This window comes from Parasteatoda tepidariorum, chromosome 8 (assembly GCF_982258835.1).
Source record: "Parasteatoda tepidariorum strain Cologne lab strain chromosome 8, Ptep-v5.0, whole genome shotgun sequence".
In the NCBI taxonomy this organism is placed as follows: domain Eukaryota; kingdom Metazoa; phylum Arthropoda; class Arachnida; order Araneae; family Theridiidae; genus Parasteatoda; species Parasteatoda tepidariorum.
The window spans coordinates 38,885,660-38,902,574 of record NC_141762.1 but is presented as its reverse complement, the minus strand read 5'-3'; the positions used below and the strand labels follow the sequence as shown (position 1 = coordinate 38,902,574).

General features: G+C 26.6%; 3 protein-coding genes across 15 annotated transcripts in view; 1 reads left to right on the top strand and 2 right to left on the bottom strand.

Moving 5' to 3' along the window:
* The window catches only part of LOC107437386 (far upstream element-binding protein 1), a 33,231-nt gene extending 32,365 nt beyond the window's left edge, over nucleotides 1-866 (bottom strand). For 4 of the 12 annotated variants that reach the window (XR_011636869.2, XR_011636870.2, XM_071181482.2 and 1 more), the window contains exon 1: nucleotides 572-752. Coding sequence is in view for 5 of the 12 variants with exons in the window: in XM_071181482.2 (XP_071037583.2) it covers nucleotides 572-652 (81 nt within the window). In the remaining 7 variants the exon portion in view is untranslated. Of the gene's footprint in view, nucleotides 1-571 lie in introns of all 12 variants that reach the window. The other 8 variants (XR_006225168.3, XR_006225169.3, XR_006225170.3 and 5 more) reach the window with 4 other exon arrangements.
* LOC107437395 (uncharacterized) lies at nucleotides 803-5,335 on the top strand. The gene is made up of 3 exons (XM_043042375.3): nucleotides 803-942; nucleotides 2,591-2,741; nucleotides 4,961-5,335. The coding sequence occupies exons 2-3, from the start codon at nucleotides 2,607-2,609 to the stop codon at nucleotides 5,222-5,224; spliced, it is 399 nt and encodes a 132-aa protein (XP_042898309.1). The 5' UTR covers nucleotides 803-942; nucleotides 2,591-2,606; the 3' UTR covers nucleotides 5,225-5,335.
* Nucleotides 5,336-8,255: 2,920 nt separating this feature from the next.
* LOC107437377 (uncharacterized) overlaps nucleotides 8,256-16,915 on the bottom strand; it is a 35,098-nt gene continuing 26,438 nt past the window's right edge. For both annotated transcript variants that reach the window (XM_087150136.1, XM_016049364.4), the window contains exons 8-14: nucleotides 16,061-16,177; nucleotides 15,890-15,947; nucleotides 14,031-14,181; nucleotides 11,924-11,967; nucleotides 11,763-11,843; nucleotides 10,585-10,761; nucleotides 8,256-8,679 (exon numbers count right to left, since the gene is read on the bottom strand). In XM_087150136.1, the coding sequence (XP_087006262.1) occupies nucleotides 8,528-8,679; nucleotides 10,585-10,761; nucleotides 11,763-11,843; nucleotides 11,924-11,967; nucleotides 14,031-14,181; nucleotides 15,890-15,947; nucleotides 16,061-16,177 (780 nt within the window). In that variant the 3' untranslated portion in view covers nucleotides 8,256-8,527. The remainder of the gene's footprint in view (nucleotides 8,680-10,584; nucleotides 10,762-11,762; nucleotides 11,844-11,923; nucleotides 11,968-14,030; nucleotides 14,182-15,889; nucleotides 15,948-16,060; nucleotides 16,178-16,915) is intronic.

Here is a 16,915-nt window from a genome sequence, read left to right as displayed (position 1 = left end):
CAATGCTAGTAGTTCAAGAGCAAAGTCAAATCAAATTGTGTTGGCATAGCAATGCAATCAACAAATAATATTTTAACTTAATATTAACGACTCACTGATGTTGATGTTTTCCTTATTTTGAAATATAAGAATATTCCTGAACCTTTCAAGCTTCCGCAAAATCTTGGCTTTTAACGTGCAATTAAAAATATATTACTCATGAACTTTTAGAAAAACAGTAACTATTAATAATATATGGCCATTAATGACTGTTCACAAAAGTTTTTTTTTTTTTTTAGCAAGCAAAAGTGACATCCGAGCTTACGTTTTAAAAATCTCTCGCCGATAATCTAGCGATATTTAACATGCTAATTAATATCAAGGTCATAGTTCATCATGAATCGCAACTTAGATTTAAAAATTTTAAGAGTCAGTTGTAATGTCACTAAACTGCTATTCTTGATTTAAAGCATCCAAGAATATTGTTTTAGTGACTATTTTCTTAAGAACATTATGAGATCACCAAGCAAAGATGCAAATTAAGATTTGTGTATTATCTTCATTCGATCAGGCAACTAAGAAATTGTCTTACCTGACGTGCTCGCTGAACTGCATCAGCAAAAGCTGAATTGGTATCATAATTTTGAGAAGAAACTGAATTAAAATCACTCATTTTGAATAATTTTAATATTGCAAATGGCGACAATTAAATTGATTATTACGGATTACAGCATGGGAAAGAAAAGCCGCTAAGGTTGCAATTACGGTTGCGGTCAACAATTCTTATTCTTCTTACATTGGGCTGCTTGTGCCAGTCTGAATCTTTAAAATAAAATAAAAATTTTGGTTTTTTGTTGACAAATATCAGTTTTGGCAACCAAAGTTGTGGTTTTGTTTTCATTATGTCATTTTGTTTAGATTTACTTACATCTATTGTGATGCGTTAAGCATCGAATTTTAATAGTAAGTTTATTTGAATAATATTTTACTGTCAAGTGTTTAGTTTCGTTGTATTTTTGCAAAATATCAATATTTCTAAGAATTAAAACGTTTTGTATTAGTTCATTTTGGTTTATACAAATCAATGCATTCAATTATTACTTTCACCTTTAATCAAGGTTAATAGATAGACATGAAATTTTAATTGTTTAGAAATTGAAATGCATATTTATATCAATCATTTTAAATTTAATAGTGTTTGGTCTTTTCAAATTGCCTATCTGTTATTAAAAATACTGAAGTGTTATTCGTTTTAGATGTTATCAGCAAAGCTTGTTTTTCTTAATGTAAAGTTTAAATTTGAACATATTTTTCTATATTTATATACAAATTATATTTTAATGCTTTTTAATTATCTCTAGTCTTTTAAAATTATTTTTTATTAGTTACTATGCGATGGGGAGATGATTACGTACTTATCTCCCATTCGCGGAGTATTTAAAAAATTGTATATTGTGTTAGCAACTGATAAGAATCATTATTTTATGTGACTTTTAAATTAACTTGTTTTTATGACGCTATATTACAAATATAACGCTATGTTACATATATAACCAAGAGAATTTTAAATCAGACGCTATATTGCATCTGATTTAAAATGTTCTTTGTTGGTTTGACTGTTGTCACTTTTAAGGAACAATTTGATTTCCTAATATACTGTCTAGACTCTTGTGTTATAAATATTTATTTTTAGTATTAAACTTTTTTCATCATCTAATTATCGATTTTATTTCTTATTAAACTGCAATCTTATATTCATTGTCTGACTGTAAATTTTCATAAAGTTAATAGTTACGCAACAACTTTTGATCATCAACTATAAACTTTAGTTTATCATTTTATAGTATTCAGCTGTAAGCTTTTATTCCATCTGATTATTATTTTAATAGAGATTTTTTTTTGTTAGAAAATATTCTATTTTTAAAACCTGAACCTCTCAGATGGGTAACATGCAATCATCTATTTTTTATCCAAAATTACTTTATACATAACTACTATAATAAATTTATAACTAATATCTTAAAAGTTATTACAGGATATCTCCATATGAATACTTGTTTATGTAACTACAATTGCCAAGATGCTAAAAGATTTTAAACTTGCGTTAAATTTCGAAGAACCAGTTAAACCTTTCAAGTTAATCCCATTTTGTGATGAATTTTTAGTTACCTATAAATTTAGCAATTATTTTAGCTCAAGTACTAACGTAAAATGTTCGGAATTAAACCTACACAAAAATTATGTGCCAAACAAAATCTGTTTCATCCTTATTCAAAGTGTCCTGCTATTCTATAAACAAAAAATTTTTTGAATTGTACTCAATTCCAGAATTTTTCCGTCTTATAAAGTATGTAGTGTTAAAAGATATAAAACTGGCCCTAATATTGACATAAAAATCCGAAATAATAATAGCTCTAAATCTGTTTGTAAAATTAAAAAAATAAACAGAGACTACAAGACAAATCGATTTTTTTCCTGCATGAGCATGACCTCCAAAGAGATAAAGTAAAATATTTTTAGAATAATTGGTAGCTGCTTTTTAAAAGCTTCTTTTAAAATTGTTCAAAATGTGTTATAAATATTTTAATAAGTAAATATTTTACTATTTCAGTTGAAGAACATTTAAGATGTTTGATATGTTTCAAATCTTTGGAAAAAAGAAATCTAACACTGAAAATGAAAAAGATAAAAATTCAGATGACTTTGTTATGCTAGGACATAGTGAACAACCGGAACAAAATCCTGGTGAACGACCACTGCCCGTAAGTGGATGTTTCGTTTGGAAAAATTACTTCACTACGTCTCTATTATGATTCGTTTTTAATTTCCTTTAATATTAGTTTTTCTGAAAACTGTTATTTATAGAAACAATTAATTCTGATAGTACTAATGGGAATGTATTTATATTGTTATAATTAATGCATGCTAATTTTCGGTTACCCGTCTTGATCTGAATTTTTTTCTACTTTATTTCACATATCAGGTGTTATTTATATGTATGACGTGTTATTTATATGTATGACGTGTTATTTATATGTATGATGTGTCACTGAGCTATTATTTATATGCATTGAATTAATAAGCTATCCTGTTAATTTAATACTTTCTTATGGCACTATCTGCTTTTAGCAACTAGTTGTCCTCACTTACCTCTTTGTTTCTAACTGTATGTTTGGTAGCAGAACTAACTATCTGTGTATATCTGCAGCACTAGCTTCATAAGTTCATATTAGTCCGAAATTTGAATGTAGTCTTAAGTAGGAAATGAAGTTGAATGTCATAAGTAGGCTTTATCTAGCATGTATAAAGTAAAAAAAATTTTATATTAGGCTATAAAAACGATATAAAAAAAGTTTGTTAAAAATTTATATTACTTTAATTAGGAATTTATACAATACTACTTTGGAAAAAAATAGAATAAAAAATCCCAATTCATCTTAAAACCTAATAAAAAAAAGTTTTTTAATTAAAAAATAATATATTTTATGTATTTTTTAAAATATTGTATATAATTTTTCCAATTTGTTTCGTTAATTTACAATTTAAGTAAATAATTTTAAAATCAATTCTCGTTAGCTAAATATTTGCACATTATTTTTTAATTTTAGATTATATAAGTTTTCTAATAGTTCAGAAAATATTATTTGTGCAAAGTATATAGCAATTCTTATGACAATTCATTTCCTATGTCAGATTTTGAAAAGAAAAAATTGTTATGAGGAGGATAGAAAAATATTTTTCTTACCTTTTCTCTTTATTTTTTTTTTTTTTTTCTTTCTCTCTCAACAATTTTTTATCCTTCTCTCTACCCCCCCCCCTACACTTCTTTCTAAAATCCAAGACTAAAAACAATCTGCAGCTGTGGTTTGCATTGCTCGAAGGTTTTTAACTACCAGGAATATGTGGTATAACATTTTATTAATAATTTCAATAATTATTTGACTTCATGAGCAACTATGCTAGATTATTAATTTTTACTCAAAATATTGAATGAGCCCCCAATACTTTTGAGGATTAAAATTTCATTTCTGAATCATGATCTTCCAAGCCTGAATTCATACACAAGTTAAAAAATTGTAAATAATAATGACAACAGAGATTCCCAGAATCAGATTTAAATATATAAAAAAAATCTAATTTTTTCATATGAATCATAAGTGCCAAATCAAAGTAAGAGGAGGCAAATCTTTTTTAATTTGGCATCAAAATAACTACTGATATTCATCTCAATCTATTTTATGCTTTACAACAGAAATGTACCTAATTATTCATCTGCAATTACTTATGACTCAAGACATTTACGGCATTAAAGAGAAATATATATATATATAAAGTCTTGCCAGGAAAATAAGTTTTCAAAATGTGACCTAGTTTTTGTAGTGCCAATATAAAGTTAAGAAATTGTCATGTTACTTGCATATTGTTATTTCTGTATTAAGTTAAAAATATATACAACATGCAATATCAAGATATAAACAAGTACTGTTAGGATAAGGAGAAAAGTAGGATTAAATTGTTTAGTCTAAGATGGATTGAAATCAGATTTCTCCAGAATTAAAAATATTGACCTTTTAATTTGTTATATCTTAATGTATTAATTATTTTATCTAATGAGAACGTATGGAGCTAAAATAATGGACAGTGTCAAATTGTTTTAAGAGCATCAAATGTTTACTTAGCTGAAAATAAGGTTAAGTATCTTGGTTATTAATTAGTGCTGTGTATTTATGTCAAAATTTGGATCAGATTGGTGTATAAACCATTTGTAGGCATAGTATAACCAATTCAGACTTGAGAGACTTATTTAATTTAATAAATCGATCTACATAAGTGTCATACTATTTTAGATCAAGGTTTTGTATGGCTTATATAAACAAATGTAAGAAAAAGTGACTGTCATTTACTGCATGCAATTATAAAATTTAAAAAAAAATCTTTATTTAACCATTCACATGCATAAATTTTTCTCTTTCGTTCCTAGAAAAACCCCAATACTGCTCGATTTCTGCCAGACAATTTCACACCGACTCCTATTATCAAAAAAGAAGAAAAGCATCATCCAATCATGCCTCTTCAAGATGTACCCTTTACTATAAATTCAAGCCTGTATGCTTCATCGAAGTTGGATCAAATCTGGAAAAGTGTTTCCCAAAGTATAGGAAGCATTGGAAATTCATGTCCATATCAAGAAGACTATGATTTTGCTTTGGAAAAGTCAGTTATAGCAGAAACATGTAACAAATAATGATCAATAATAAGTGGCATATTCAATCTTGTGTCATTTTTTTTCTTTTGTATATTTTTAATTCTTTTAATAAAGTGCTATGTGTAAATAAATAAATTTTTGCATCACTTACTTAAAGACTTATATGAGTTAATATATATTAAGAAAACATTTCTTTTTAGCACTAATCTCTACAAGGAAACTTTTAACTAGGTATAGATGACTTACATTTAAAATCTATTTTTTTCTATTAAGATATTACAGATATATTGTAATTGATGTTTGCTATTTAGCCAGATGCCCATTTTATGCTGCTAACTTATTGCATTGCTGTTTACTAGTCTTATGTAACGGAAATGTGAAGTTAAATAACTCCACTGGTTGTGCAGACATTAACTGTAGCTATTTTAAGAAATAAAATTAGTTAATAGTCTTCAAACAAACAATACTAATAATTTCAATCAGTGGCTGGCTGGCCTTTCCCACTTGTTACTATATTTCCAGAAGCCACATTATATACAAAATTGTAATTAGTTATAGTGAATCAGTTTTTCAATAAATTTTGATAATTTGGTTAATTGATTAGTGAGCACCTTATAGCTGTGTTAAACAGGTTTAGAAACAATTCAAGGTAAATTACCATTGACTCATTTGAAATTAATGGGATGCCGGAAAGAAAAGATGTAATGAACAGGTATATCATCCAGTCGTGATGAGTCTGTCAAACATTAACAATATCTCATATTTAAAAATTAATAAAAAAACTCGCAACTTTTTATTCTTAAATTTTTTTTAAGTGTCTTTCTAAGCTGAAGAAAAAAGTAAATATAACAGGTCAAATTTTTATTTTGATTCCTTTAACTTAATTCTCCTAAAATTTCATCATGTTTAAATGGAAAACAATTTTTTTCCTTTAAAAACTCCATCAAATGTCATTTTTTACACAATTATAATTCAAAGAAAATTGTCATCTTTTTTTATCAAAAAATTAATAAGTTTTAAAACTACTACTTCATACAGATTTAATTTCTAGTTTTGTGTTTGATTGGAACACAAATTTTCATAGTTTTTCCTCTTTTTATTGTTTTTAATAACTCTGATTTTCACTATGTCAAGAATTTCAAATGATTATTTTCCCTTTTAAATAAAACACACTTTTAAAACTGTTTAAGAAGTTTTTGGTAAACATAGACAACCTATGAGAAGAAAATCAGTCCAAAATTTGTTTTATGTATCAATATGCATTTTTAGGTACCTCCTTTGTACTTAAATCAAGTAAAATAGCTAGTTATAAATTGTTATTATTTGACCACAATAGTTTTGACTATTAATAGACAACTAATTGATAAATAATAATTTTAACTATTGATTCAGTTAGTTTAAAATATATGGGTGAAAATATTATGTTGAAGTTGATAAAATAGTTCGTTGCTCCACTTCATCAAAAAATAATTTAAAATTTGTGTCTTTGAATAAATAATGTAATTTTAACTACAAGATTTTAATAAACAATATATATATATTTTTACTGAGATTTTTCTTCTGATCACCAATCCCTGTGATTGATTCACAATCAACGTAGTTTCTTTTCTAGAAACATAAATTGCACCCAAAAAAATATATACCTATTCCCTTGAATATATTTTATTCTACTACCCATCATTACCTTCAATTTTCCTATTACCTATTGTTACCCATCGCTATTAACATGATTTTTTGTTAGGTAATGCAATTTGGGAAATAATAAATATCCTTAGCAATTTTTTGTTAGTTGCATAAAAAGTAACAATTTTACTTTGGCAATATTATGCCAACTAATACCTTTATTTTTATCTTTTAATTTCAAATTAGAGAAAGCGTATAAAAAAAGAATCTTGAGGAGTTAATAAATTCCCATTTTTGCTTGCAACTAAGGATGTAGGGTCAAAATTTAGAGAAAAAAAACACTTATAAAATGCAAAAAGTTTGGAATTATAAAGAAAACTTGATGTCAAATTCATCAACAAAATAGGCTCTTTCAGCAAAATTTTTAAATATGTATAATAATATTTAACTAGACTGCAGAGCAACCGAATGGTATATTTTTACAATTTCGGCAGTTCTTAATAATCAATATTATTCTTGCACTAAATATTGAATCTTATTTCATTGTATTTCCTAGACATTTTTCCAGGGTGCATAGCCAGATCTCTCAACAAAAAATAAGCACCTTTTAAACACTATATACATTAACAAAATGCAAAATAATTTTCCAAGACTTTACATGATCATGATGGAATATCTAGTTTTTGACAAAGAACTCTTTCTTGATTATATATTAGCCATCATAAAATGATCGAGAGATTTTTCAGTTTGATTTCTGAGGGTGAAAAATGAAGCCTGAAACTTAGAATATGAAGCAGAGTTGCACATGAGAGTACAAAAATCCCTTCCTCACTGAAACCAGCTCAGTATACACACATACAGACCTGCAAATATATTTCATCAAACATAATGATTAGCGCTTTCATACGCTATGCACCGACGATACGCCCAGATGCATTGTGTTTGAATGAATTGTGAAAATTTTGAATAGAACAATGTGGAAACCATGCTTTTGCATAATACATGGCAAAAACCATATTGTAAAGAAAAAATCTCAAGATAAAATTAAGCACTTTTTAAAAACACCCAATAAGGACTTTTTAAACCCCTTTTAAGGCTATTAAAAACAAAAATCAAAAATAAGCACTTTTTGAAAATGCTTTGCACCATGTTTTCTGTCCTTTCAGGTCTTCTACCTCTGCTGCGACTTTTTCTGTTTCTAGAAATTAGTCGCTATGCAGTTCTCAATGATGATCTTCCCAACTTCTTCTAAGTATTAGCCAATAAATTTTTAAGAAGCACTTTTAACTTTTTTGTTTTATAAAAATTTTTTTAAAATAGGATGAAAGTAAAAAGTTTTATGTACTGTACTGAACATTAAAACTCAGTATAATGGAAAATTTAGTCATTTCTTTTATAGTGGTTGAGCTAAATGTATCACAACTAAGTTATAATTAAAAAATTCAAATACATTTTAAAAATATTATTTTTATTTATGGTACAGCCACTGAACAACAATTCCACATAAAAGCAGAAACAAATTTTCAGAAAACCTCATAATATAAGACTATAGATTAATGACAGATAAAAGGATTAATATAATGAATTCATGCATTCGAGATCAGCAGGAGACATATAAATGATCAGTAACATAAACATTAAATAAAATAGTTATGCTGAAAATTTAAATGCACTATTCTGTTTTTCTTTCTCAGAAATATTTAAGGAACAGATCTTTTTTCATTGTTGCTTAAAGAAACTTGTTAATGAAGCTTGCTTTCGGTACGAAAAGGTGTTTTGCTTAGGTTCTTCTTTACTAACGCTCTTCTTTTTTGGTAAAGGATCCTCATCACTATCTGATCCAGATACAAGTACTTTTTCTTGCTTTGCAACTGCAGTGAAGTAAATATATATAAATAAAAAATCTGTGATGTATAATTAAAAAAGATAATAATAAACATAAATACAGTGTTACATCGGTTTCCCGATTTAGAACTAGCAATTTGTACACTTACTTATCCTTGTTAGGGTGCAACACATTGGAATTTCTGAGTATGCAATTGCCTGCACCTGTCTGTCGGCGTCTTTGATTGACACTTTAGATGTTTTGAGTATTAGGTATTAATTGCAGCACGCACCTCCCTTAGCACATTTAAAACTGAATTAATGACAGTGCCTCAATCAGATACCTTTCAGCTGTGATGATGGAGAAGAAGCTTAATTTATCGGCAAGGGGCTGAACCAACATCCAAATTTACCATCTATAGTTGGGCTTCTCCAAATTGGAGCATATAGTCCCTTTCTCATCCATCATCGCAGCCGAAGGATGTCTGTTCGAAGCGCGGTGTCATCAATTAAGTTTTAAAAGTGCCAAAAGAGATTCATGCTGCAACTAAACCCAAACACTCACATGTTGATCAGAGGTCGATAGACAGGTGCAGGCGATTGCATACCAGAAATTCCAATATGTTGCACCCTAAAGAAGGAAAGTCTACAAATTGTTAGTTGTAAATTGGTGACCCTATGTCACATACAGGCTTTGAATTTAATTTTAAAAAAAAGAGGTTAAAGAATAGATAAAAAAGGCTAGATTAAATTTCCAATGCAAATTTATATATGTACATACATATATAATACAATTCTCAGTGCTATAAATGTTGTGCTGTATAGTAGACCATTTTTTTAAAAAAATGAACTGAATATAAAATCTAGTTAAACAATAAGGATACTTTCTAGCTTAGATACATTTGATTCATAAGTTAGCTTAAAGACATTGATAATAATAAATTAATATCAATATTGATTTGTATTTTAGTTAATTCAATTTGCCAGCCTTAATAATTCTCTAAACAACCCCAGTTGAAAAAAGTAATAATTGAAACAACTCATATTCTTACGGGCAAAATATGAATAATTTTTTTAAAAAATGCTATTACTGTAGCATATTGCTCACACCACATTTTGTCTAAAAATTAGTCAGGGTGGCCCCACTCCAGATAAAAGTTAATTACCCGAGAATTTCAGAGAAAAATTTAAATAATGTTCCACATTTACAAGATCTAAATTAGTTCAATTTTAAAAATTTTCATACATTTATAAGAAAAAATATTTATATACATCACATTTAGCAGAAAAAGTTTTTCTTGATTAAAAAAAATTTACACTATTTCAGGCTTTACACTTTTAAAGTCTTTTAGTTTTATCCCTATAAAAAGAAATAAATAAAAATTATCTTTAACTATTAAAGCTAAGGATGAATATGAATTGATTTTCAAGAATAAGATGTTTGACGCTCTAATTGTTTACAACGTCTAATTTTAACCCAAGAAACCTTTGTTTAATAGAAAGTCAAAATAATACATAATATTTAACAGAACTGAATTATTTATTAAAATAGCGATGAGGACAATTAATTATATCATATAGCTAGATAAGTTTTTATAAATTAATTAACAGTTAATAATTGCAGTGCATAAAAAATAGATGGAAAAAAGAACCAGCAGTAATATGTAATCATAGGTACAAAACTGTTTATAGCATATATTTTAAAAATTTCCTGAGGAAATTGCAAATTCTCTCGTTTATTCTAGGTTTTCCAATGGTATTTTAAAATTATCTAAGATTTTCTCTGACTTCAAGGAGAGTGGCCACCTTATCAGCCTGCTAGGTTAAAACTAGATAAGTAAATAATCAAAAGTTATGTGTAGCATTTTACAGGAGTATGGTTCAAACAAAAGAATTGTGAAGGAAAAAAATTGCATTTAAAATATTTCAATTAAATTATCAACTGAATTTACCTAAAAAGCCATCTTCATCTTGGTAAGTTTTTTGCACAGATTTCCAAACCTTCGCTCTCCCTTTATTGGGCAAAACTGGGGGTGTGGGTGGTATTGGTTCCTCACTATCACTTAAAGCCATAGGTACATCGTCATTATCTGTTGCAGTCATTAAACGCTGAGCTCTGTCTTGCTCTTCTGTTAAAGAGAACTAGTTATAAACTATATTGCTACTCATTAATAAAAAGTTTCTTAATTCACAGTAATTTTGAAATTAATATTTCAAAATGCAATAAGTAGACATTAAAAGAAATTATCAGTGAACTACATAATTTTTTAAATTTTTTCTTTAATACTAAAGTAAATGTATTTAATTATTGTTAATGTATTGATAATGTATGATTTTACCCGTTGCTCTCTTGCAAGCATTTCACTCCAGCTTTTAATTAGAATATATAAATTTCATTTAAGAATCGACATATTCTCCAATTATGTGCAGGAAACAATCTCCATTAAAAGACCACTATTTTTAATATTTTTATTCTTTAATTACTTCTTATAATAATTAGTTTTTGTTCAAACTACATTAATAAATTCATGATTTAAGTTTTTTTTAAAAAAAAACAATGGTTTAACACAATTTCGGAATGAGAAACAAAATTTTCCTTATAATCATTTTTAACATTTATTGAGATATTTCATTCATATATCATTTATTAAAATATTTCATGCAGAATCAGCGATAAACTTTGAAAACAGTTATTTCATGAAATAAAGAAAAAAAAGAAAAGGAAGCAAATTAACAGAAATCAGGTATAAGTATGAAATCAGTTTTCTCACATGTGATAAATAATGAAAAGGTAAATAATGTGAAAACTACGTTAACTTAAATTTTATTTGATTTTTATGTGAATCTAGAGTTAACTTGCTGTTATAGAAATCTTCAAATACTAAGTTTCATCTATCATTTTCATTATATGCAGCGGAATTTATTAAAGAAGAAGCTGCTTACTCAGTGAGGATTGAATTAACTTTTGGATGTGGTAATAAATTTTATTTTAAGCATTATTTATAATATTGAGCATAGCTGCATCACTGTACACAGAATTGTAGTGATTGCTTTTTAGATTTTATTTGGTTCCTATATAATTTTCTGTTTAACAACAAAAGAATGTAAAAATAAGTAAATAAAAAAATACCTTCATTTTCACTTTCGGAATCTGAGTCATCCATTGTACATATTCTGCGATGCTTCTTTTTCTTTGGTTTCACATCTTCCTCTGTAAATCATTGTTATTAATAAAATTTTAGAATAGTGTTTATAAATGTTAGATAAACTGAAAACTGTAAAAGGACTTACCAGAATCATTATCACTAACTGGTTTTGATGATCGTTTAGACTTTCTGGAAAACAAAACATAAATCAAAAGTTATGAAAAATAATATTGTTTTTTAAAACACCCATAATTGAAAACAACACTGATGTAACTAACATTAACATGCAAATTGTAACTTCCATCTCCTTTTATCTAATTTTAGGAGATTCTTATTGATATCTGAGTTAAAATACTATCAGGGACGTAAGTAAGAATAAATTTCTCACTGCTTTCTAGCAAAATATAAATAATTACAACTAACATAAAATTAATTATCTTATTAATTTCAATTTCTAAATATTATATATATAAAGAAAATGCAAATTAATACAAAATACCTGATTAAATATCCCCCCTCCCCAAAAAAAATTAAAAAACAAGAGACAAAACAACAGAATGCACGCATACACCAATCACAATATAAATAAAAATTGGAAAGTACTGATAGCTACAGGGGGACATAACTATGCTGTCATTTGTAGGTTGGCCTACAACCTATATTACAAACAACCCTAAGCCTCACCCTCTATCGTTTCACTTGGAGTTTCTTTTCAAGGACCCTAACACGGAATTCAATCAGAGAATTTTTTGGGAGCTCTGATTTTTTTCCAACAAAATTCAAGAACTCTCAAGGTTTTTCAAGTACTGTGGGAACCCTGTTAGAGGTTCGGTGCTGTTTTAACTAGAAATTAAGTATTCAATATTTTTAATTCAATTTTGCTCTGCTTTATACACACATAGTATAAAATGCTTTAACAAATCTTTTAATATTACTTCTTAGCGTAAATTCTTTCTTAATTCATCATTTAGAACAAAACCCATTCACATAATAAGTTTCTCCCCTAAAAAAAATAAGAATTCCATTTGGGGAAAACTCTTAACAATATTATACTGGCCTATAATAATTGTTAAATTATCCTTCATAGCACACGTGATCAGGAAGACCTACAAAATTTTCCTATCAAAATCCCTAACATATAAAATTAAGTGCATAGTTTTCAATGAAGATTGAATGCTCATTCTATGATTGGAAATGACTGAATAAAAGACATATTTTCAGTCAGAAGCATGCATTATTCCAAAGCATGCATGTGCATGCATGTGTGTGTATATACAAATATATTTGCAACAATATTTTTCATTCAAATATTAAATTTAATGAAAAGGCTTATTACAATTCGGTACTTGAATGTGTTTATATCTTTATTAAATACAATATAGTATTTTTCCTAGTTTTTTTAATTTTATATAATTTGAATCTGTGTAACTTAAATTACGTTAAATTGAAGAAACTGATATTTTTTATTTTATGATCATTTTAAATAGAGGCAGCATTTTGTTTTCAAGTTTTTTACCAAAACAGCCTACACACATTCTTTCAATACTTGATACAATGCATAATACTAACAAAACATTTCTATGAATTACTCAAAAATTATGTCAGAGCATTTTTTCTGAAACAGTGAGTTCTTAAATGAATGATTCTAATAGATTTTCCTGGTTTATAAGTATCTTTATATTTATTCTTAGAGTGGGCTACTTCCCTGACATAAAGCTTTTGGAACATTTTTCAAAATGATCTGGCTGTACAGTAAAAAAAAGTTGTTTAATTATTTTTTTAAAGTGAAAATATTCCATTTTACTTTCTTTTTTTTTTTCGATAAACAAACTACTAGCTTCAGTACAAAGTATTTTCCAATGCTCTAGCAGCTGTATTTTTTTAAACTTCTTTTTTAAACTTTTTAATCAAAATGAAAATTTACAATATGTATTAAAAAATTGAAAATCTGATAGGTGCATTTAAATCAAAAAGGGTCAAATCATATCCAGTAAGACAGTACTTTAAGTTTTTTAAACTTATCAACTTCTTTAATGTTTTAAATTGTGTCTGTTATAGTTTGTTTTTCTGAGAGACATTTTTAAATTATCGATAAATGAAATATTACTAAATAAAGAATTATGATGTCCCATGGAAACTAAGAACTGAATTGTTTGAATTCAGAGAAATTTGAAGTGGGCACCATTGACCCAAGGTTGTTTATCTCACTCAATATCAGTTACATAATTAAAATAAATAATTCAATATCATACCGTTGAGAAGTTTTGGATTTGGATTTATTCTTCACGACAGCAAGTTTTTCAAACTCTTTTTCTACGTTGGAAGGCACATTATTGTTGTTAGTTTTCTCCAAGGTTGGAATAGCATCAGGCAGTTTTTTAATAGGATTGGCTGCATTCCTTTCTAAAAAATTGAAAGCATAAGAATGTTTCCAAAATAACAAGTGATAGTGTCTATTGTGAATAAAAAAATTTTTTAAACCTTTTTCATAACCAAAAAAATAAAAAACTTAAATTAAGCCTCAAGAAAACATTATTTTAGTAGATAATTTCAGAAAGACAATTTAAAATATAAATTTAAAATAAACAACCAAATAAGGTTTTAATTCTTATTTCCATAGTTATTGATATAATAATGCAATTCTATACAACAGATATCATCCTGATTTCAATCCGAATTGTAAATTTTTATTTTGACAATTATTTTTTTCGTTCAAGATAAATAATATTTCTATCTAGAAAATTTCATTAAAGTTTAGATTTATTATTAGGGGAAATACATTTTTAATGGAAAAAAAAAGTTAAATTTAAGACATTAATAGAAAATTTAGAAATTGGTAACAGTATCTTTTGCAAATGTACTTCTAATTTACATAGTTGCCGACCTGTTAAAAACAAAAATAGGAACATAAAGCATGATAAGCCAATCAGAGGGAATAGTGACCGAAGCAAAAAATCCTAAAACTTATATGCGTAACAAATCGATATCACAATATCAATTCATAAACCATGCATGTTTCATATCTAACATAATTTTTTGAATAGACATTTTTAATTAAATTACTTACTTTTAAAGAATATCACACATTTATAGTAACTAATTCAAGAAAAAACTTACTTCTTACAAGAATAGCAATATTGGATTGTAAAATTGCGTGAATATGAATCGTGATGTTGGATTTTAAAACGCAAAAAGGCAATATTGAAAACGCAATATTGAATTTTTAAATCATGTAAATAAGAATCAAGATGCATTATCCTCAGATCGCTTTAATATGAATCGCAATGCTTAGTTTTTAAATCACTAATAAATGCAAAAAAATGATGTTTAATATTAAAACTAAGTAAATACAAATTGCAATATTGAATTTTAAATTGCTTAAATAGGAATCGCTATGTACGAATTTTAAATCGTTTGAATATGAATTGCAGTGCTTACATTTTATATCAGGTAAATACAAAAATTGATGGTTGATAATAAATAATCAACTATAATATTAAATAGTTCCACATATTCAAAATGGCAAAAAATAACATGTATGTAAATGTCTCGTTAACAGGATTATCAAAGGTTTCAAAATTTCCTCGGATTATAAGTACGAGACCAATGGTCTTGAGATCCTGCGATAAAAACATAATGTGAAATTCTGCAGTATTCGTGGAAAAATTACATGCCCTACTTTCAGTACAAGGAGTGAAAAGGTGCTAAAATACAGAGAAATTAGAAAATTTTCACCTAAAATCATATTTTTGGAACAAAACTACAAAATCCGGACAAATATTATTTAATAAGAACAGTTGGCAGCTATGAATTTATTAACTTTTTATTTTAAAAAAAATAGTAAATCTTATATTACAAAACATAAACTATTTGGACATCGGAACAGCCAGCAAGATATGACAAGGATATTTAAACAAACAGATAAGAAGTTTTGTTAACTCTATTTAGAAAAAAAATATTTTAATCAATTGGAAAAAAAAAGTCAAAAATGATACAGAAAAAAAAACATACTTAACTTGTAATTAAATTTGTATGCATAAATTCTAAGAAATGCATAATATATATATTTTTTTTAAAAAAAGTGAGTAATATTAAAGTTATACAAGTTTACCTGCTTGCTTTGAAAACATAGACATTATATTGTTTTTTCCAACAGTTTTTGAAGAACTCTATAACAGATTAGAAAATAATTAAAGAAAATCATTTGAAAATGAATTATAATAAATTAATGATCAACATAAATCATAACTAATGATAATAAACTAATGATCAGTAACTGTACCTGCATCTTATTCTTGCCTTTTGAATCTAACTTAGAATTTTCACTCTTCCCATTTTTAGTTTTATCTTCCAATTTTTGCCACAATGATGATAAGGTACTCTTTTTAGGATCTTTAGACTAATAAAGATTTAAATACAAGCTTTAATTATTATTAAATATTATTTTTTTTATATAAAATAACATTCCTAAAGGAAATGTTCAAAAAAAATAAGCAGTTTCTAGAGAACTATCTTTTCATACAAAACATGTTAGTGAAAATTTTCAACAAATAAATTTACAATTTTAAATTAGACAAAAAATATTTAATTTGCAAAAAATGAAAACTTTTAGTGTTAATAAATTAGAAGCAGATTGAATAATTTTCCAAAACTAAATTTAATAGCTTTTTATTATTGCTTATTTTAATTGACACTTGCTTCTCTTTGTTTTCGTATTTGTTCTTTTTGCTTAGTTTTTTAACAAAAGAAAAATTTTCTTAACAAAACAGGAAAAAAATCTTATGTGCACAATTTTTTTAAGTTATATTTTTCCCAAAGTTTAAACTACTAAAATAGCTAAATAATAAAATACAGTTATTATATTCTTAAATTAGATTAATTTTAAAACTTTTTTTTTATTCAAACAAAAACTATAACTATTTTTAATCATTACATTAAAATTGTCAATTCACATGATTTTTTGTTTAGTGCATATAACATAACTGATATTGGTTACTACTTTGATCCAGTTTGTGAGAGTGATTACTGGATAATGACAAATATGCACCTTACTTGGCAATCTTATAGCAGAAGACAAGTATTATTAAATATTTAAACAATATACATTACAAAAGACTATATGTCAATGAGATCATTA